At 41.4% G+C, this 22,674-nt stretch overlaps 1 protein-coding gene across 23 annotated transcripts in view; it reads left to right on the forward strand.

Moving 5' to 3' along the window:
- The window catches only part of PROM1 (prominin 1), a 136,831-nt gene that overhangs the window by 79,412 nt on the left and 34,745 nt on the right, over positions 1 to 22,674 (forward strand). For 22 of the 23 annotated variants that reach the window (XM_082728709.1, XM_082728710.1, XM_082728700.1 and 19 more), the window contains 5 exons: positions 858 to 1,063; positions 11,462 to 11,582; positions 13,627 to 13,690; positions 15,000 to 15,089; positions 20,667 to 20,884. In XM_082728709.1, the coding sequence (XP_082584835.1) occupies positions 858 to 1,063; positions 11,462 to 11,582; positions 13,627 to 13,690; positions 15,000 to 15,089; positions 20,667 to 20,884 (699 nt within the window). The remainder of the gene's footprint in view (positions 1 to 857; positions 1,064 to 11,461; positions 11,583 to 13,626; positions 13,691 to 14,999; positions 15,090 to 20,666; positions 20,885 to 22,674) is intronic. The other variant, XM_082728706.1, reaches the window with a different exon arrangement.

Raw genomic sequence — 22,674 nt, forward strand, 5'->3', positions numbered from 1 at the left:
AGCGTGGCTTCAGAATCCGTTGCTAGTTGTTTGGTCCGTTAGTCACCAACAGCCAATCTGTAATTGTCATTCGTTAAAAATGTCTTGCTTTGTGGAAATTTGAGTAACTATATACAGGCATTGGAATAAACTCAAGTTTTGTGTCATCCGGTTGCATTAATTTTTTTTTTTCATCCCAGAATACAGCCCCAGCAGTGACTATGAAAATACATTTAGGTCACATTATTCTATCTCAAAGTTGCTCTAGTTCCTAGGAATATAAGACTATCTGAGACACGGGTTACTGAGGCCAGCTGTACCTGCATGGCAGGAGAGGTACCACTTTACGAAGGCCCTATTCTTCACTTCGCCCATTGTCACTGATCATACGTTATCTATAATGTACCCAATAACCTTTGGGGTTTAAATTCAGCCGTTTGCAATTTGACCCTGCATTTGGACATTTTACTGTGAGTTGGAAGAAGATAGTAACTACTTGATTCCATATTCTGATAACTCAAATCTGTCTTCCTCTGTTTTAAGAGAGGGCATCAAGGGACTATAGAGTGGCTCAGTCAGTTAAGCCTCCAACTCTTGATTTCAGCTCAGGTCATGACCTCAGGGTTGTGAGATCGAGCCCTGCATCAGGCTCCATGCCTAGCGTATGGAGCCTGCTTTAGATTCTCTCCCTCTCCCCATGCCCGTCCCTCTTAAAAAAAGAAAAAGAAAGAAAGGAGGATCAAGATGGACATACGCACATGCACACTTGAAGATTCAACCTATCAAATAGGTTAAACAAATGTAACCTGCACACTATGGAATGTTCTACGTGTTATTTTGTGTCATGGTATATGCTGTTTCTTTTGTTTGGTCTGCAGATTATCTACTATGAAATCGGGATTATTATTTGTGCTGTCCTGGGACTGCTCTTTGTCTTTCTGATGCCTGTGGTGGGGTTTTGCTTTGGTCTGTGCCGTTGCTGTAACAAGTGTGGTGGAGAAATGCATCAGCGGCAGAAGAAAAACGGGACCTTCCTGAGAAAATACTTTACAGTCTCCCTCCTGGTGATTTGTATATTCATAAGGCAAGTAGCATCTTGGAGGACAGCGGATTTATGTTTTGGGTGGGTGAGGAATATCCCATGTCTCAACTGGTAAGCCCACGAGTTTAAAGCAAAACAATAAGGACAACAACAACACACCCATACAACAGAAGAGAACAAAAATGCGTGTGCAGGATGGTTCGAAACAGTGTCACCATAACCCGAGTTAGTGTTACAATCAGGCTGCCTTCATTTACATGCTAAGCCAACCCTTTGGTATTTTTTCCTCCCGAAAACAAGCTGATGAATCTTGGCCTGCAAGAAGTATTTCCCTCCCAGAGCAGCAGCTCCTGCCTGAAATAGCTGTTGGGAGACAGGCGGCCTGCAGAAGGCAGAGCATTTCCTAGTTGGTTTGCACATTCAAAGGGATCTTGAAGGATAGGTACAGTCCCCGAACTGGGGAATGTGTGAATGTTGCAGAATAGAATTAACTTTCTAATAATAAAACCCAGTTTTCTTGAATTTGCAGTTAAGCTGCTGCCCTCTCCCGAAGTATAGAACACGCTTCATGATTTAGAATGTTTCTTCTGCAGGTCCTTCTGCGGCCACAAGTTTTCCAATTGGCTGACAGATCAGAAGTACACTGCTTTTAAGACACCAGCCTTCTGGGGGCGCCCGTGTGCCACAGTCGGTTAAGTGTCCGACTCTAGGTTTCTTTTCTTTTCTTTTCTTTTCTTTTCTTTTCTTTTCTTTTCTTTTCTTTTCTTTTCTTTTCTTTTCTTTTCTTTAATTTTTACTATTTATTACAATATAACATACAACTTTTTAAAAAAATTTCTTTTCAGTGTAACAGTATTCATTGTTTATGCACCACACCCAGTGCTCCATGCAATCCGTGCCCTCTCTAATACCCACCACCCGGCTCCCCCGACCTCCCATCCCCCGCCCCTTCAAAACCCTCAGATTGTTTTTCAGAGTCCATAGTCTCTCATGGTTCACCTCCCCTTCCAATTTCCCCCAACTCCCTTCTCCTCTCCATCTCCCCTTGTCCTGCTCGGGTCATGATCTCAGGGTCGGTGGTGAGATTGAGCCCTGCGTCAGGCTCCACACTCAGGACAGTGCCTGCTTAGGACCCTCTCTCCCTCTCCCACTCCACCTCACTCTCTCAATCTGAGACAAATAAATAAATTTAAAAAAAAAAGAAAGAAAGAAAGAAAGGAAAGGAGAGAAAAGGAAAGGAAAAAGACAGTAACATTTCACCAAGTGCAAATCAGGATCCTCGGCTGAGTGAGTTTCACGTTCCTGGCCCTCTGGTTGTGATATTTGGTCACAGGAGATGTGCTTCCACATCTTCTCATTCATTCAGCCCATGAATGTCCTGACATTTAGCGACAGCAATAAAAGTGCCCACGATGTGAATAATGCTAGGTTCCAAGGAGACGCAGACACAGCAGGACCAGAAGTCCGCCTCCTCATCGCTGTTTTCTCCAAGCACTGCTTTTGCTCCGTAGCTGTAGGATTTTTCAGGTTTTGCTAAATAACTGATATAAGGGAATTTAAGCAGAATTCAGAATTAAACAGAAATTGAACAAAATTAAGCAGGACAATTTCAGCTGGCCTACCAGCTAAAGTTTTAGCTGGAAATCCAAGAAGAAAAGTTCTGTAAGTGTGGTCATTAGCAGGGTCCTGGTAGGATGCATGCTGTGGGGTGATCATTCATCGGAATGTGCTATACCTATTGGAAGGGATGGGAAGCACTCCAGACCTGCTGATATGAAACAGTCCCCAGAATAGATGAATTGAGAGAAGCAGCTCGCAGACTGTGTATGGAACATGGCCCCTAGGACCAAAACAAAAAAAGAGAGAGACCCAGACATTTGGTTATATTTGCCTAGAGTATAAGTAGTAGGCAGCAGGGGTGGGCTCTGGGAAGGCAATTTGTTGATGGTGGAGGGTAGAAAGGAAATCACTTCTCACTGCAGATAGACATTTTGTCTCTTTGGAATTATCTACCATGCTCAGATATTACCTACTGAATTCAGTGCATCAAAAATCAAACTTAACCAACCAAAAAAAAAATCTCCCCCCAAAACAAAAGCCTGTGCATTACCACCGATTCCGAGACCATCTTTCTTTCTTTCTCTCTTTCTTTCTTTTGTTTTTTAAGACATGCTTCTTCTGGAAATAGTTAAATAATAGAACTTAACAGTCTAGGTGCAAACTGGACCCATGTGCATGGGTTGCTAATTTCATGCACCCTTGTTTGACCATCAGGGAGGGTTTTTCTCTTTTCTCTTCTCTGTCTCTCCAACGCTTCTTTGTGAATAATTTGAATCTGTTTCTGCCCAGTAAATTCTGAAAAGCAGCTTGAGATCATGTCAATGGTAATTTCAGAAGTCCCTGTCTCTCTGCTTTGTGTTTGAAAGACTTTCAGGAATGCCCAGACCCCACTCCAGCTGTGGGAGTGGTTACCTCCTCTCCCCTTACCTGAAAAGTGTCAGCTGCAGCCCAAAGACCTGTCAGACCCAGCAGAGATGTCTGCGCATTTCTTTTAAACCTAAAACTTCCATCTTTCATTCATCCAGAGACTTGGAGTGCCATGTCTCTCCCTCTCTAGAGATACAGTCTGGACAGCAAAGATGAGGCTCAGACGACAAAATGTCATCGGAAAATACTTGCCCTTAAGGCTTTTTGTTAATGTGATTACTTATTCAGTAAGTTAGCAGTTTTTGCTTGATATAAATACATTTGCTATAATTTCAGGAAAATTCTTTGTTGTATGTAGTTACATATTTACCCAAATATATGTTTACATATGTAATAATAGACTTTCCATTTTTTTTTTTTAAATCAAGCATCTATTGTATATTGGGTTCCTATTTTGGGGGGTTCCAATTTTTAAATTGGAACTGAAAATACTTACATTTTGTCTAACTGTGCCATGTGTGTTATATTTCACCCTGAACTGTTTGAATTATTCACATTATGCTTAAAATGCCACTGGGATGCTCGGGTGGCTCAGTTGGGTAACCATTTGACTTTAACTCAGGTCATCTCAGGGTCCTGTGATTGAGCCTGGGTGGGGCTCGGTGCAGGGCTCCCTGCTAATGGGGCATCTGCTTCTCCCTCTCCCTTTACCCCTCCTCCTGCTTATGCTCTCTCTCTCTCAAATAAATAAATAGAACCTTTTAAAAAAGTTTTTAAAGTACCAAAATATGTGAACAATAAAGCTACAAAGTCAGAAATAAACTTGGCTTTCATTTATATGTAAAATGAATGCTACTGGGGTTTTCTTTTTTTTATTCTTTAGAACTCCGATCCATCAAATAAATTTAGATAAGTTCTTTTTTTTTTTTTTTCTCCCAGGGATATTTCAGTTTAGAAAATTCTTTAAAAAAAGACAGGCTGTGATTCTCTATAGCCTTCTCTACATTCAGTTTGGGTATGTTTCCCCAGGGCAGGCCACCTGGATGGTTCAGTTGGTTAAGCGTTGGCCTTCAGCTCAAGTCTTGATCTCAGAGGCCTGGGATCAAGCCCCACATCAGGCTCCCTGCTCAGCACGAGGCCTGCTTCTCCCTCTCCCACTGCCTGCTGCTCCCCCTGCTTGTGCTTACTTTTTCTCTCCATCTCTCTGTTTGTCAAACAAATAAATATATAAAAATCTTAAAATTATATTAAAAAATGTTTCCCCACTCAAGTAAAATTTATTAATTTAAAAACCACATCTTCAAATTTCAATGTCACCTATTTGAGGCTAAGTGACAATTTAAAACAAATTTTACAATAATCTATTGAATTTCTATATAAATCATAAATAGCTTTAAGTAAGAGTAGTATTTGACATTGTTTAGTTTATCTTAAACTCACACCAGAAGTTTAAACTTCTTGGCTTGCATTTGTAAATTTGGAATAGCTATTATGATGTCTTTCTTTTGAAACCTCTCTTGGTTTGCAAGTATTTTCGACATGATGAATTGAATTGGCAGACTAATCAAAACTAGCTAAAAAGAGGGGCACCAGAGTGGGTCAGTCAGTCAAGCATCTACCTTCGGCTCAGGTCATGATCTCAGTGGTCCTGGGATAGAGTCCAGCATTGGGCTGCAAGCTCAGCAGGATGTCTGCCCTTTCCCTCTGCCCCAGCTCACTCATGCTCACCCTCTCTCTCTCTCAAATAGATAAAAATCTTAAAAAAAAAAAAAAAACCTAAAAAATAACAACAACAAAAACTAGGCAAAAAGATTACAGTCCTGGGGAAAGCAAAGATTTCTATGTGACGATTAGATAGAAGAGAGAAGAAAGTATGTCCACAAAGTCATATTAGATAAAATAAGAGGAAAGGGGGACACCTGGGTGGCTTAGTCAGCTAAGCAGCTGAGCATCAGACTCTTGATTTCAGCTCAGGTCATGATCTCAAGAGGTCGAGCAGCACCCTGCATCAGGCTCTGTGCTGGGTGTAAAGTCTACAGAAGATTCTGTCTGTCTTCCCCCTGCCCATCCCCCCTGCTCCTGCACACTCAAGGGCCTGCTCTCTCTTGCTCTCTCTCTTAAAAACAAATAAACAAACAAACATAAAAGCAAAAACGAGGGTGGCTGAATTATGGCCATTGGGGAGGGTATGTGCTATAGTGAGTGCTCTGCAATGTGTAAGCCTGATGATTCACAGACCAGTACCCCTGGGGAAATAATACATTATATGTTAATTAAAAAAAAATTTAGGGCTGCCTGGGTGGCTCAGAGGGTTAAGCCTTTGCCTTCGGCTCGGGTCATGATCTCAGAGTCCTGGGATCGAGCCCCACATCGGGCTCTCTGCTCAGTGAGGAGCCTGCTTCCCCCTCTCTCTCTGTCTGCTTCTCTGCCTACTTGTAATCTGTCTGTCAAATAAATAAATAAAATCTTTAAAATAAAATAAAATAAAAATCTAAAAAAGATAAGAAGCAAAAGAATGTCAACAAAGCTAGAAGACAGACAGAGAAAGAAAAAGAGGTATAGCCTCTGTCTTCAACTGACCTCAGCAGAGACTGGATACAATTGATGAAAAATCTTTGGATAAAATTTTTTAAAAACACTTTGATAAACCTAGAGCAATCTACTTGCCTTTTACCAGGCTCAATTTCATTTTGCGACTTTACGCTACATTACAATTAATCCGGAAGTTGGTTTTTAAATTCATCTTGAGTTCTCTTATTTTCCATCCATCCTTCTTTTAATTTGAAACAAATTAAATGTATGTTTGTTTTTGATTAGGAAAGGCATAGGTGTTAAGGAGAAAGGTCCCCTCATATACATGGAATCTATGTGGTCATGTTCCTTTCTGAGCTTTTCCAAAGGCAGCTATGGAATGTTCGAATTCACAGACGTTGACATATGTTTATGTAAGTCTGTTTGACCATCAGCAGAAGATTGAATTTCCACTTCTTGCTGTAGACTGTTCCAGCAGATGTGTCTGACTCCAGAAAAAGCCAAATTTCCTCTCCTTTCTTTCCTTTGTGCTTTGTCATCACCGCGTTTTTCAGAATTCCAGAAAAGTGATGGACAACAACCAAACAGGATCAAACAGCCATACCTTTATTTTTCCAGTGTATTTCTAAGTTTCTGAGTACAGTAAGTCAGCTTTTGCCAATTGCCATGGTGAAAATTGAATCCCAGTCTCTGTCAGGAAGATGACTATTTTCAAAATTCATTTTTTGTATTAGGATTGTGATAGTCAATTCCTGGCTTTGAGACCACAAGGTTCTAGAATAGAAACTGAGCTAGCATGCCTGAAAATCGTGAGACTTTCTTAATGTGAATGAGAGGGGGATAGTTATTTAATATTAAGATTAAAAAATTATCTTTAAAAAATAAGAGATCAGTTACAGACAAAGCATTTATTTGGCTTTTATGGGCTAATTTCATTAAGTCAGTGGAAATTGGTAGGGGAAAATTGCTATAAATTTTAAAGGTTTATCCTTAGGTTTTCAGAAGCTTTATGTATTTATTTTTAAGTATATATGAGAGGAAATTGGTCTCTCCATAATAAAATATAGAAGATGTAAAACTAATATGTCATAAAAATTAAAATTCCTGTCTTTGGCTAAAAGTTTCAAGAGATTTTGTTGTACTACATAAAAACACACGTCAAATGTCAGATTGCTAATAGTCCTTGAAATGTTATTCCCTTTTTGTGTGAGGCAAATTTCCTTCAGTACTTGCTTATTCTAATAGTTGACTGATGGTTGTTAAAAAACAAACAAACAAAAAAACCCCATAACATTAATTTATGTGATTTTTTTTTTTTGCTTCAAAATTGTATTGAGTAATGTAAATCAAGGTCAACAAAAGTATAACTTCTTTATTCTCTATCTGTGTTTAAATAGGAGTCTTAAAGGGCACCTGAGTGGCTCAAGTCAGTTAAGCATCTAACTCTTTTTTTTTTTTTTAAGATTTTTATTTTTTATTTTTTTATTTTTATTTATTTTTTATTTTTTTATTTTATTTATAAGTAGGCAGAGAGGCAGGCAGAGAGAGAGAGGAGGAAGCAGGCTCCCTGTGGAGCAGAGAGCCTGATGCGGGACTCGATCCCAGGACCCTGAGATCATGACCTGAGCCGAAGGCAGTGGCTTAACCCACTGAGCCACCCAGGCGCCCCAAGCATCTAACTCTTGATTTCAGCTTGGGTCATGATCTCAGAGGGAAGTCAGTGTGGGATTCTTTCCCTCTCCCTCTGCCCCTTCCCCAACCTGTGCACATCCTCTCTCTCGCTCTCTCTTGCTCTCTCTCTAAAAGATAAATAAAATAAATCTTAAATAAACAAATAGGATTTTTAAATTTTTAAATTAGAGATCACAAATGGAGTTTGCATAGTACTTAGGTTTTTTTTTTTTTAATTAGTTGACAACATTTAAAAAGGGAAAATTTTACATAAAAATCCATATTTCCAGGGGAGCCTGGGTGGCTCAGTGGGTTAAAGCCTCTGTCTTCAGCTCGAGTCATGATCCCAGGGTTCTGGGATCGAGTCTGCATAGGGCTCTCTGCTCAGCAGGGAGCCTGGTTCCCTTCCTCTCTCTCTGCCTGCCTCTCTGCCTACTTGTGATCTCTGTCTGTCAAATAAATAAATAAAATCTTAAAAGAAGAAGAAGAAGAAGAAAATAAGCACTTCATTTTTAAAAAAATCCAGATTTCCAGATTTTTGTGAATAATTTGAAGATCTGGCAATATTGGTCTCGCATCATGGTGGGACTTGCTGGACAGAGCATCTGCCCCGACTCCCACCTGTGACCTCCAGCTCCCAGAGGTTCAAACCATATGCTTGCCCTTTCTGGTTTCTGCCTGCCCATGTAGGTCTTTGAATTAGCCATCCTTAATTTAAGTAAAAGACTTCAATATATTATAGTTCTGAAAATTAGCTTTGAAAGTTTTTGAGCTTTATTCCAGAATTCTGTTTAGGGCAGTGTGTTTTTTTAAAAAAGACCCATGCTTTCATTTTAATTAGATCCATAATTGATTGGCAGAAATGTAGATCTTTTTAAATACATTGCATTGAAATTCAGTGTTTTATTACAAAGTTGTATTGCAATTCATTTTAGTGATTGATGATCTTTTGAGTAAAGACATTTATTCAGTAAAGGAACAAAGACTGTTATGAACTAGACACTTCAAACATATGGCTAATCTTCTAAATGGATCAAATGAAACAAAGCCCAGTCCATAAACTCACTTTCATTGAGCACCCATCATGGACAAGAGACCCATCATTTACCCAAAGTTGACAAAGAAGCAGTTTCCCCCTCTTTCTAGGGAAATCAAGCATAGGTAGAAATAGAGCAACCTTGAGTAGCCCACCAGAATTTCAGGGAGAGTCCTCTGAGAGTTCAAGGCAAGGAGGTTCTTCTCCCCTTCAGTGAAAGCCAAGTAAACTTAGACCTGTTTGTTTTCCAAGTTCATTTTGACTACTTCTGTGACAAAATGGATCTGGAGCACGATGAATGATAATATGGGCTTGCTGGAGAGAGAATGGAAGGGAGCCCCCTGCTTGACATGCTGTGGTGGGGCAGGTGTCTTCAGGTGGTGGCCCTGACTCATCATGAGGTGGAATGTTTGAAACTGGGCAATGCAAATAAAGCTTCAGGTGCGTTGCTGCAAGCCAACATTTTCTCTTCTTCTGTTAACGCTACTCCAAAGTCATTTGACCTTGTTCTTCATGAGCCCATCATTGAGTAACTATTATTTTTATGGTATATTGACTGTCTGGTAAATACCAAAGCTGACTTAAGAATGGCAAAGATGGATTGTAAGGTGGTGGTTCCAAATGGCACAGACTATTGTTAATGCCCATTGTTTTTTTAATTACTATCAACGTGAACCCAAATTTTAGCAAATGTTCTTCGAGGGGCTCGAGCTGTGGTTCAGTGGGTTAAGCATCTGCCTCCAGCTCAGGTCCTGGGATCATGTCCTACATCGGGCTCCCTACTCAGTGGGGAGCCTGCTTCTCCCTCTACCCCTCTCTCCTGCTTTTGCTCTCTCTCCCTGTCATGTTCTCGGTCTCTCCCAAATAAATAAATAAAATCTTTAAAAATAAATAAAGTAAAAAAGTTCTTGGAGACCTTGTGGACATCCAGGAACCCCTCTCCTTTACAGTTCGAGAAGTACTTATCAAATTTAATTTTCCGTTGTGCAATACCAGCCAAAGCTCACAGAAGGAAAATGACTTTCTCAAGCTCCCATCTTGTGAGTTAGAGGCAGCAGTAGGGTTAGAACCCACGTCTTATGTTCCTACCTTAAGTCACATTCCATTCCATGGCAACTTGTTAACCATAAGAACTGTTGTTCAAGAGTGTGTGTTACAGACTTTTTTTATTATTATTATTTTTGAAAACCTAATGTACCCATGTAATACTGCAATGGGAAAATAGGTTTTGAGACCAGCAATGAACCAATGCAGCTTGGAATGAACCATGGCTGTAAATAGGGCAAATGACTATCCCCATTTCCCGACTGAGGAGTTGCCTGGGAGTAAGTTTGTCTAAATTGCAAAACTTTGTTATAGAGCCTATTCACACTTTCCATTGGATGGTTACAAACGAACAATTTTGTCATTAATTTCTGTAGGTTAAATACCGTTGTCCGAAGTTTAGGTGATTCCTTGCTGCCATCTAGTGGCTAAATCCAGAAGGGCTTTGGTATTTAGCAATTTTCTTTTTTCTTTCTTTCTTTCTTTCTTTCTTTCTTTCTTTCTTTCTTTCTTTCTTTCTTTCTTTCTTTCTTTCTTTCTTTCTTTTTTTAAAGATTTATTTTATTTTATTTATTTATTTGACAGACAGAGATCACAAGTAGGCAGAGAGGCAGGGAGAGAGAGAGAGGAGGAAGCAGGCTCTCCGCGGAGCAGACAGCCTGATGTGGGGCTCGATCCCAGGACACTGGGAACATGACCCGAGCCGAAGGCAGAGGCTTTAACCCACTGAGCCACCCAGGCGCCCCGGTATTTAGCAATTTTCAACGTAACATTTTAACGTTGGAAGGCTTTGACACAAAAACAAACCAACTGGTCAAATTAATTTAGTAACTAGTTGACAGTAAGAGAGCCTTTAAAATTATCAAATGCGGACATTTTAGATGGTTTGGAAACTGTGTTTTTATTTTTCACGTAGAATAACTTGTCATACAAGATGCCTTTCACGGTGTTTTTGAAAATCTTTAATGTAGAGAGGAGTTTCCATATCATAAGTACGTAGGCATCAATTTGAATAATGTGAGCACACCGATGATGTCATTAGCCACTCCTCCTCAAGTACAAACACTGACTTTTAGCACCGTTGGTTTCTTGATTTTGTACATTATACAAAATAGATCGATACAGTGTGTGTGCTACTGTTTGCAGCGTCTCATTTGTCAGTTTAACGCTGAAGTAACTCACCTGGACGATAAAAAAAGTAATAAGGACAATTAGAGGGAGCAAAAAATGTTAGGAAGCCCAAACCATCCTCATCATATTGGTATTTTTCCTGATAGTCTTCTTTGAAGGGAGCAGAGGTATGCACACAGGCTGTGTTTGTGTGCATGCTGAGCAAGACGGTGTGTACCCACATTCCCAAGTGTGCAGGAATGGCGCCCTGTTGCACACACAGCCTTATGAGCCTTGCTCCTTTTGTTCCCTCCACCCATTTAGTGGGAACATTGTTCCATTTGTAAGATTCATATTCAACAGAACAATATATATTAAATGAATGTGTGTCTCCTGTGAGAGGGCTGAGTCCCATGCTGTGGTCCACATGTTGGGTTATGGGATCTTGGCAGAAAGGCTGCAGCCGTGGGAGGGGGCCAGGTGTGGGGGAAGGCCCGGCCGTCCTGGGGGGTCCCACGAGGACATAGGTCCCCTTGTATCTGCAGAGCTGCTCTGTGCCTGGCCAGAAGACCACACGTCATGTAATAAATGTCCTTCCTTCTCTTTTCCATTTCTGGCAGTGTGGGTATCATCTATGGCTTTGTGGCCAACCAACACCTGAGGACCCAGATTGAAAAGACTCGGAAGTTGGCAGACAGCAACTTGAAAGACTTGAGAACCTTCCTGAATGGAACACCAGCGGTAAAAACCACAATGACACCTGGTGTTTGGGGACTTTCTGAGTCCCTGTATATATCTGGCATCTCATTTGGACTTCTAGAAGCCCAGTAAATCAGTGCAGACAGGTGCTACATTTTAATTTTGTAGATGAAGCAATAAAGGCCCAGGGAGTGATGTTTAAAATGACATTTTAAAAAATTTTAGAAAATGACAAACATGTCATTTCAGAACAGGTGTCATCATTTTATTACTTTATTTTAAGGTATAACATAAAATTATAGTATTTATTACATAACTGCTCAACTACTTTATGGGTCTCGCGATTTTTTTTTAAAGAAAAATCTTTAGGTGCCATTGTCCTTTCTTCTTGGCAATATAGTCAACTATGCGTGGTTTACATGAAGTTACTCTTGTCATGAGACAAGAGTTTCAAGAGTTTCCTGCTTTATAAACACCCATTTGCTCCTATTTGCATAGATGCGTAGAAATCCTTGGGAAGGGGATACACACACTCGTGCCCACATACACGCATACAAAAAACACAGAAGTTGTTTTTGGGAGAAGGGGAGCAGTATGGCTGGATGGCACACTTTTCCGTATCCCAGAAGCATGTGATGTCTTGCTTGTAGAAAATATTGTTTTTTTAAAATACCTAAGTAGAAACCAGCCCAAATAATTGATGCTGAGCTCATAGGTACCAGTATGAGGAGAAAAATGCCTTCCTGTTCAATTCCCTAATCAGATTTCACCAGAATCCATGGGCCTTTCCACACAGAGATGTACTCTTCTAGGTTTGTTATATTCTAAACAATGCTAACATATTAGGTATTGTACCAGTTTTTAAAAACGGGTTTGGAACGAAAAGAGCAAAAACTGCAAGCATTTTTTATTTTTTTTAATCTTGAGGTTAGAGAAGCTAATTTTATTCACAGCTTTATAAGAGGGAAATGTTTCTTTTTCCCCATCTGTGAATAAATTTTCCTATTTTTTTAGCCACCATTCTAAAGACTTCAAAGTAAAACTTTTTTCCTAAAAAGGTGGCAACATTATATATAGCAGTCATGGCTGGTGAACTTTGGGATTGCTTTCAGAATCTTGGAAGAATTGTAAATTGTCATAACTTTGGGAGAAACTTATCTAGCTCAAAATAAATGAAGAGGTCTAATAAATGTATAAAAAATGGGCAGAATGTGAATTAATTTAATGAGGACATATAATTGGCCCAAACATAATAACTATTTAACCTTACTCAAGTAGTTGGAAAAATGAAAATTTAAATACTAGTGTACATTTTCACTGAGAGGATTGGCAATGGTTATTCAGCCAACGGTAACACCCAGTGTCGCGGAGGGTGTGGGGAAGCAGGTCCGCTAGGGCCCAGAAGACTGGAGGGTAAGCAGCATCTTCGGAGGCCAGCTCAGTAGTGACCACTGAGTAAAATGGTTGTTCTTAATGCAGTAGATTACAAATGGCCTCGAGTTCTTTTTAGTCCCTTGCTTGAAGAGATGAATCTCTTTCCAACCCCTTAATCTGGTCCATGCCTGTGATTTGCTTTGATAAGAAGAATGCAGTGGGTGTGACCTTGAGCTAGCTCTGACCTCACGCTTCAAGAGACCTCACAGTATTCATTTTTGCTCTCTTGCTACTGAGAGAGAATGGTGTGAAAACACTCAGGCTGGCCACTTAGAAGATGAGAGGACACAGCCTGCGGCCAGACACCCTGAATGTGCCTCATCTCCTCTGATTTCAGAAGCTAAGCAGGGTTGGGCCTGGTTAGTACTTGGGTGGGAAAAGATGAGACGCCATGTCAGGGGAGGGGCCTGTTTGTCCCCAGCCCCCCCCCCCGCCCCCAGGACCAATGCACAGAATCAGGAGAAATTAGAAATCCTATTTCCCAAGCCAAGAAGGTTTGGAGTATTAAGAAGTCTGGGTATCAGAAAATATAAATATCTCTAGGAACCTGCTTTCTTTTTAAAATGTTCTGATTCAAGATGGTTTTTGTTAGATCTCTTTATTGTGGCTTTGGACTTTAGAAGAGTTTCATGCTTTTTTTTTTTTTTTTAAGCAAATCAACTATGTGCTGAGCCAGTATGCAACCACAAAGAAAAAGGCATTCTCGGATTTGGATAGTGAGTAAAACTTAAAGTTGCCCCAACTTCATTTGTTGGTTTGTTGGTTTATTGGTTGTTTGGTTGGTTTTGGCTAGAAGAGACTCTGGCCATCTCCCATCAAACATGAGCTAAGTGATCAATATGCCATTTCTACAACTTCTGCATCAAAGCTGGGGCAAAGTAGAACAATTCCCTAGAGTTATGGACAATTTGCAGCTTGTTACCCAATGAGTAAAATCCAACCTTTATGGTAAGAATGCTTTTGCTTTCCTGTGGCCCTGTGCTTGTTCTGCCTTCCCCAGGTGATGAGGGAAATGGGTCTCTGTCAGATTCAGGGTCACGGATGGAGCTGGGCTCCCCAGAGAAGCCAGTGAGCTTCAGAAATTGGGGTCGGTCAGTGCTGCCCCTGCAGGCCCCCGAGGAGGTTCCACACAGCCTCCCTCAGTGGTTCTCCCCCAGGGGCTGTTTTGCCTTCCAAGCAACATCTGGCAACACCTGGAGATATTGTGGTTGTCCCAACAGGTGAGGGTGGAGACAGTGCTGCCCACCTGCTTGGATAGAGGCCAGCGAGGCTTCCAAACACCCTACAACGCATAGGACAGCCCCCACCATGAAGAATTATCCAGCTCGAAACATCCATAAATGTCATTGTTGGGAAGCCCTGGCCTCACTGAAGAGATCAGAGACACACGGCTCTACTTTATAAACCCTGAGTTTCTAAGGTTTCCCGCTACCCAGGAACTGAGCGTTCCTGTAAATACTCTTGTATTCTGAAATGGCATAAAGCAAAGAACGATTACTATCAATCTATGTGGAAATATCCTGGAGCGTTCCCAGACCCCAAAGTCACCTGTCTTAGGCTTTCCTGAAACCACAGGACACATCCTGCGAATGGATGCACACAGTAGCTGGAGACAAGCCCAGAGGCTCCTGGACGCAGCAAGGAGCTCATGCCCTCCACCCTGAGACGCTGGGTGTGACTCCTGGGGAAGGCGCTGGGGGGCGCCACTCTCGCTGTCTCTGTATGGGCTCATCTCCCTGCAAAATCATCAGGGGTCACCTGTAGGATTAAAAACCCACCTGTGTTGATTGCTTTTTTTCTTGGGGGACTGACTGCTGGTGTGCAAACTTTGAACAGCGTGGCGAAATCTCCCCCAAGAATCAACACCTAAACGAGGTCGAGGAGGAAAAGGGTGTTTTCAGGGCAAGAGAGACCCCACATGACTTTCCAAGGGGGACATCCTGCAGAGGAAGGAAAACATGGGTTAAGAGATGAGGACTTCCTTGGAGCCTACTCTCACAGCCCTTTCTGCTTCCTTGCATTTAGATATTAAGCCATTGCTAGGAGGTGGGATTCACGAACAGCTAAGACCCAAAGTCACGCCCGTGCTTGATGATATCAAGGCCATGGCGGAAGGTAAGCATCACTCCAGAAATGGGCGAGAGTGGGATCCCACTGGAAGTCTCCTGCTTCCCAGGATCACGCTCCCTTTGTATTCCCCAGTTGTGGGCATGCCAACAGGCTGGGTAAAGACAAACAGCATCACAGTGGTTTGGTTTGGTTTTTAAGTTTGTGTAAAAGAGGTTGTACTAATGGTCTCCAAATCCTTTGAAATAATAACAGCAGCATTTGCTAGGAGCCTGCCACCTGTTTTTGTAAAGACCGTTATTGGAGGGCAGCTGTGTTCTTCGGTGAGGGGTCATCTCCCAGCAGAGCTCAATATTTGCAGCAGGGACCATGTGGCCCACAAACCCTGAAGTATTTACCATCTGTCCCCTTACGAAAAAGCTTATTGACTCTTGCTACAGAAGATGAGTAGCCTCGAGAATTTTAGGTCTTTGGGGGTCTATTGGTTATGCTTTCCTTTTTCCTGGAAAGAACAACTTTGGGAAAAGAGGAATCTGTAGAGATATCTTAAGATACCACAGTCTGTGATCTAAGGGAGCAGATGTACTGATTTTAAGAAACTACATGTTCAATTGCAGTGAAAAAATAAGACTGTGAGCCCCTTCCAAATGTGGAGGAGATGTCTGTGCTAAGTGTTTGGTAGAGAGGACCGTTCATCTGTGTCTTACATTTGTCATCCTTCCACTGTGAATTCTTCCATGAGCCAGGATTCCCAAGAAGACAGGCCACAAAGGAAGGGCATGTGTTGAAGTTGGAAAGTTACGCTCATTCCTTTTGACATTCTTCCCTGCCATTCACCACCCCCCCTTAGAGTTCAAAGACATGAAAACAGGATGACATGCAGAACAGGCCAGGAGTTGGTAAGATTCATTTTAACCAACTGATTAGTCTTTCCTTGCTCTTCTCCTTGACCCTCCAACTGAAGGCATGTGCTCCACTGTGGGTGCCGCTTAGATGCCTCCCTGACACCTGCTTCCCTGGTCATGAGCCACGTCCTTCCAGTGCAAGGAAACTGAGGCCCAGAGAAGGGATGTGACTGTAAACACCCATGTCCCCTTCCTTCCTTCCTTGCATACCTGGCCCCTTCCCATGCTTCCAGTCACATCCCATGTCAACCCTCCAACCCCCAAACCTTCCTTTCCAAGCTATGAATCTCAGCCTTTATTCTACCATAGGTCTCTGCAGGCATAATTCTCTCTCAGATCCCTGTCCTGCACATGCTTCCTTGACCTACTGATTTGTTCATTTCTTAATTTCCCTAGCTTATGTTTGGAGACACCCAACACAGTATCTGGCTCAGAGAAAATGATCATTTCTTGAGTGAATAAAGGCCCGCAGACCTTATCTTCATTTTCTAAGTGTAGAATACTGTAACTTTGCTGGTGATGGAGGCGAAAACAGATTACATTCTTTCATAGTCCTGCTTCAGTCGCTAGGCAACTCCTTTTGACTACAAGCATCCTGATCTTTTAATGTGTTGTAGTCATTTGATTTTTTTTTAGTTACCCTTAATGTGCTCTGTGTATATATCTACCTATTTAAATCAGATTATAGTTGTTTTTATTTGCTTTGGGAATTTTGCTGATGATTCTTAGAGGTCTTTTGGAGGTGCCATTGATGTGATATCAATACCAAAGACCCTTTAAGTGGCTTAAACAACAGGAAATATATCATACATGACAAGATATTGGAGGTATGGCAGTTCCAAAGTTAGCTGCTTTGGAGATTTGACAACATTGTCAATGAGCCCTTCGCCCCCTGCCCCATCCTATGGTTAGCAGGAGGTATTACTTAACCAACCACCAGGAACAGACAATGAAAGGAGATGGGTTCCTGGTTGCTGCTCATCCCCTCACTGGGAGAATTGTCACTCCTGTAAAATGCTGAACCTTCACTTCCCACATCTTTGGCATCGCTTTTGATGATTATCCTCTGTGTCCCCTCATCATAGCTTCGTGTGTTTGCATTTACCAGTGGGTTCCTGATTTGGGCTGGCTCTGTGACCTTTACAATCAAATATCTCCCATCATCTCTCTTCTCTTTGAAACATCTCTTGAGTAATTATGTGTCATTTCCCCAACACATATAGAAAATCTGTTTCTATCTGGTTTTCAACTAAGTGGATTGTTTGCTCATATAACTGACACTGGTGGCTTCAGGTAAGGCTTGATCTAGTGGTGAGATTTTTTTTTTCCCACCCAGTAGAGATGTAGACATTCTCTACAATGTCTGTATCATTCTAATGCAAACTCCCCTTATAATTGCAAGAGGGCTGACACTAGTCACATTGCTCCTCTTCCTCAACTAGATTTCCCTCCATTTGGGGCATTCGGGGTTCCACAGCCATCTTTGGACCAGTGGTACACAGGGGAAATGGATAAGTGGGAAGTGGGACCCATGTTATCTAAACACAGTTTTGCTGCATCTCAATAGACAATGGCATGACTTCTGAGATGTCAACCAACAAAGTCCACAGCAAGTGTTTGTAGAAATCATCAGCCATAAAGTAATATTTAGAGTGTTGAGGGCCTAGGAGTATTGAAGGTATGCCACGCACATTTCCTAAACCCTATTCAGAGTCATAAGAGTTCTGTGTGATTGGTATAGTCACTTCCATTTTACCAACTCAAGACAGTAAGGCTCAGAGATCATGTAACTTGTCCAAGACCAGGTAGCTGGGGAGTGGTAGAATTAGGATTTAGATGCAGGTCTAACTATAAAGCCTGTGGGGCCTGGTCCACACTAGATGGAACTTAGGTCCCAACACCACTGGAGAGTGTTAAGATGTAGGGTGCTTTTGGTGCCATGCATGGCAAGACAGCAGAGAGTAACTTTGGAGGAGGAGTTAGAAATCTAGAGTTCAGGTGCTGGTGTGGCCATGGAAGGATGTTCAGCATTTGGAAAATTGGTCTTTGGAGTTCTCCAGCTCCAAAATTATGTAATGGCAAATTCTTTCCAAAAATATATGAATAATGCAATGTGATTGTTGTGTACCTTTACTTTTGGCCATTTTTACTGTTTGGATTATAGTTTCCTTTGAATTAAGGGCCATTAAAACAGATTTTATTGCTCCCTTCAGTGCTTCCTGCATTAGTTTTAAAGTTTTATTGTTTTTTTTAAGCAGGCTAAACACGTTATAGTTTAGCCTCTGGTGTTGCCAAAGTGTCTTATACTATGCTTAATAAACTGACATGACTTTTTATTTTTATTTTTATTTTTTTTTGTCCTTGACGGGACCACCATTCCTGGAGGTACTTCAATGCCAGGTCGATGTGTGGAGTGGATGGAGTAAACTCATTCCATCCCCTGCTCCAAAAATCCATTTAATATATTGTCCTTAGATAGAGGACATATCAGATATTAAATTGATAAGAACAGATACTGCACTGGATCTTAGCCAAAAGGCTGAGAATCAATGCTTTGACAACTTTTTTTGCTAAAAATTCTTTGCAGCCTTACATGTTTAGTGGCTTTGGAGATAGCAGAAACATGCAAATTCATCTGTGTTAATCTTTTTTAAGCTGCAGATCAGGAACTACAAAGGAAATGTGCTATGAGCTGGTAAAAATGTTAATTAACTAAAATTCAGAATCTAAAATATTTTTCCACTGACTTCAGATACATAATATATGTGATCTTGCTAAGTCTGGAATGACTCCCAGAGTTGTAACCCAGTAGGTATTTTATAGACATAAAATACTTTGAAGGCTTTGGAAAAAATGTATATTTATTACCTCTGAGTCTTTCTTAGGACATGATGGAATAGTACACATAACCCAGAATGTCTGCAGACTGTACTTAAATGGACACACGTATTCTGGGCCATCAATTTATTTTATCACCCATCATTCTAGGTTGTTGTTGTTTGTCTCTTGCCTTAAAATACCTTCTCTTAAAATGTAAAGGACTCTGAGAGGTAAACCACATTAAAATGTGAGGTGTGTGTTGTGTGATGGGAGGCATATTTTGGCACATTCTTTTGCATCCTGTCTGTGTTTTTAGTTGCAACCCTGTTCTTTGTTTCTTGTTTTTGCTATGGTAGATGTTCATTGACCCTCTAATATGAGCCCATGCTTTGCTGATAATCCTGGGAGGTAAGTGCAAGAGATGCAACACTGACTCCCAGAGTGGCTCTTTGACAAAGTCTTAAATACTGCTGTATCTCCAATGCTGTTAAGACATGACTGGACCAAAATTCAAGAGAAAAGATCGAAGCAGATGTGAAGATTTTATATCTAAGCCAGGTGACAAAATTTGGGGCCAATGGCCATACGGTCTACTCCTGGAAGCCTCCCCAGGTCTCACTCAGGGTAAATCATCAGAGCTGGGTTGTGGTGCCATCTTGGGTGAGCAGACCTGTTAAGACACAGCCGAGAATTATAGACTCTCCTAAGAACCAAGAGATGACCCAACCAGCTTCCTAATTTACAGATGAGAAAACCGAGATCCGCAGAGGTGAAATAGTTTGCCAAAGATGCTATCACAAGGTGTTTGCGGAATTTGGATAAGACCTCTGGCGAGATCCCACAACACAATGCATTAAAGTGTGTGTGTGCATGTGTGTGTGTGTGCACCTGGTTTTCTCACTCAAGTTGTATGTGGTTGCCAGGGAAGGTTGGGGAAAGCAGTTTTTAAGGGCATTCACATTTTCGCTTGCAACACCCAAGTGTGGCTTGATGCTCTGCCATCTGTTCTGTGAGCCTGCTGGCTTAGGAGAAGAGCAGTGCCCTCTGTTTAAATTTCACATTTTTTACTCCTGTGGCTTTAAGTTATTGTAGAAAAGGGTTGTAATTCACAACCTCCCTGGTCATGAATACATAGTTCTACACCTCAGAAAAATTGGGAAGATAGCAAACAATTATCAAGGATCTCCTAGTATAAGAATGTGTCCTGGGCTGGGAGTCTCCCCAAATAGAACAGATGGACTCGATGACATCACGGAATCTGTCTGAGCATTCTGATGCCCACATGCAAGGATGAATGTGGTGGTGGTTTCACCATGCTCAGATGAGGAAATCACTAAAGAACTTTCAGGAATCGGTTTCTGGTGACCAGCAAGTGGCAAGGAAGGGATCTGTACCTAGACCCGCCTGAACCCCAAATCATACTCTTCACCTGCTACTCTGTTTAATTCCAGCTCTCTGAATATCTGTCGCTGAGATGTGTCTGGGTGTGATCAGTTTTGATGTGGTTAAAACCGCTCAGGGTTGAAGATGCTAGCTTTTTAGGGCTGGCCTCTTCAAGACTGGGCGATGCTAGGGGAGTGACATCTTTTCCTACCATGACTGTTCCAGTGGCGGCCAGTGAATGCAGCAACTCAGTGTCTCCGTTGCATTCCTGGGCTTGTTCTTACTCCTTTTTCTTCTCCGAAGAGCCCTGAGGTCGGAAAGCTGAGCCGGCTGGAGTAGCTGGGCAAGGAGGCCAACAGTGTCCCTGTATTCCCCTAGAGGGCTCCTCCCCTGGTTGCCTCCCAATGTCTGTTATAAGTCCATCTCCAGTTCCCTGAAGGTTCCTTGTAGATGAAAACGAGTTTCCACTGCCTGCCTGGTGGGTGCTTCTGTTCTGAAACTAGGTGTGTCCCCACAGCAATCAAGGAGACCAGAGAAGCCTTGTTGAATGTGAACAACACTTTAAAGGAGCTGAAGAGGTCAACTGCACAACTTAACACCAGCCTCAGTGATGTGAAAAGGAACGTGGAGCAGTCACTCAGTGACCCCATGTGCTCTGTCCCGCCAGTGGCTACCACTTGCAACAACATCAGAATGTCTCTCGACCAGCTGGAGGACAATACCAACCTGGGCCAGGTGAGGAGGTGACCTTGATACAGGGCAGTGCCATTGGGACCCCTGTCAGATGAACGGCGGCCTGGGTCTCTGTCGGTGTCCTGATCACCACATTGGCACAGCTCTGGCCAGGCAGAAGGAAAAATGGGAAACCCCTCCTTTCTTAGGTGTTCTCTGCAGTTCATTTGGTGGAACCTCAGAATGAATTCAGCTTTAAAAAGAAAAAAGGAAGCAAGATGTGTTTTTGTAGACCTTTAAAAAAAAATAGTTTGAAATGACATGCCTAGTATATTAACCACATATGCCTAAATATAAGGTAATTCCCCATATTCCAAAGAGAAAATTAGGTGGAAAAAAGAAGGAATTTGGAACAACTTGAATATACAAAGTCCTGAGATACAGATAAAATAAAGTCTCCTAATGATTTTTAATGTATGAAGATAGTGGTATATACACACCACTCTTTTTAATAAAATATTTTAATATAATTATACTCTTCACACCTTTCTATCTCATGGGCCAACGTTATGCACATTCTTCACCTTCAGTCTCCACGTGTATGTATGAGTTATGCATATCACTGTGGTCACCAGTGCACAGTCTTTCAGAGACTGGGATCTTCCCTTGCATTTAAAATGTATAGGACTGAGTCTTCTGGGGGTGACTTTTTATTTTGATGTTCTTTCAAACATGCAGAAAATTTGCAAGAATGGTGCAGGGAACTCTTGTCCACACCCTTTACCCAGACACACCAGTTGCCAACCTTTTGCTCCGTTTGCTTCATCATCTGTTTATCCATCTGTGTATCTACCAACTACTCATATTGTCATTTTTGCATAAAATACTGTCATTTGTATACTGTCATTTTATAAAATATTGTGCATTTTGTGTTTTTCTCAATCACTTGTCAGTAAGTTGCAGGTGATGTGTCCTCTTATCCCTAAATATTTCAGTGCCTTTCCTAACTGTACACAAACTTTATTATATGGTTCTTAAAATTGAGACATGTAATGCTGACCCAAACTCCATCTAGTCCATGGTTTATATTCCAATTTTCCTAATTTTCCTAAAAAATCTGACTATACAGCTGTTTTTCTTTCTCCGGTCTAAGGGCCAGTCCAGAGTCATACATGGTCTTTAGTTGTCATGTCTGTTTAGTTCCTTCAATCTGGGACAGTCTTCCACTGTTATCTTTTTTGTTTGTTTGTTTTTAAAATTTTTTACCTATTTATTTATTTATTTATTTAAATACTTAGGGACCATGCCAGACAGGGAGCTTGAACTCATGACCCTGGGGTTGAGAGTCACATGCTCTACCGACTGAGCCAACAAGGCACCCCTCCACCTGTTTTCTTCTTTTTTGACATTGACATTTTTGAAGACTCTAGGCCATTTATTTTATAGAAGGACCTTCACTTTAAGTTTATTCTGTGTGCCTTCACGATTAGATTTGAGTCATGCATACTTGCTGGGGATATCGCAAGAGTGATACTGTGTTCTTCTTGGTACATCGTGTCAGGAGATCCGTGATGTTTGTCTTGGTGAGAGAACACTTTAAGTCCATGTACAATGCTGTCAAGGAGAAATGTATTCCAGACCACTCACCAACATAACCTTTGGCTTTATTGTTTTTAAACATGTCTTTAAAGAGGTTGTTCATGCTTTAGTGAAAAATATCCAGTATCTGAAATTGTGAGATTACACATAATTGATCTGTGTTAAATTTCTTTCCCTAATTTTTGCTAACTGCAATAGGAGTCCTCCAAATATCTAAAACTTAATGCCTGTAGAGGCGACTCTGAAGTAAATGT

This window comes from Mustela nivalis, assembly GCF_964662115.1.
Source record: "Mustela nivalis genome assembly, chromosome: 4".
NCBI lineage: Eukaryota > Metazoa > Chordata > Mammalia > Carnivora > Mustelidae > Mustela > Mustela nivalis.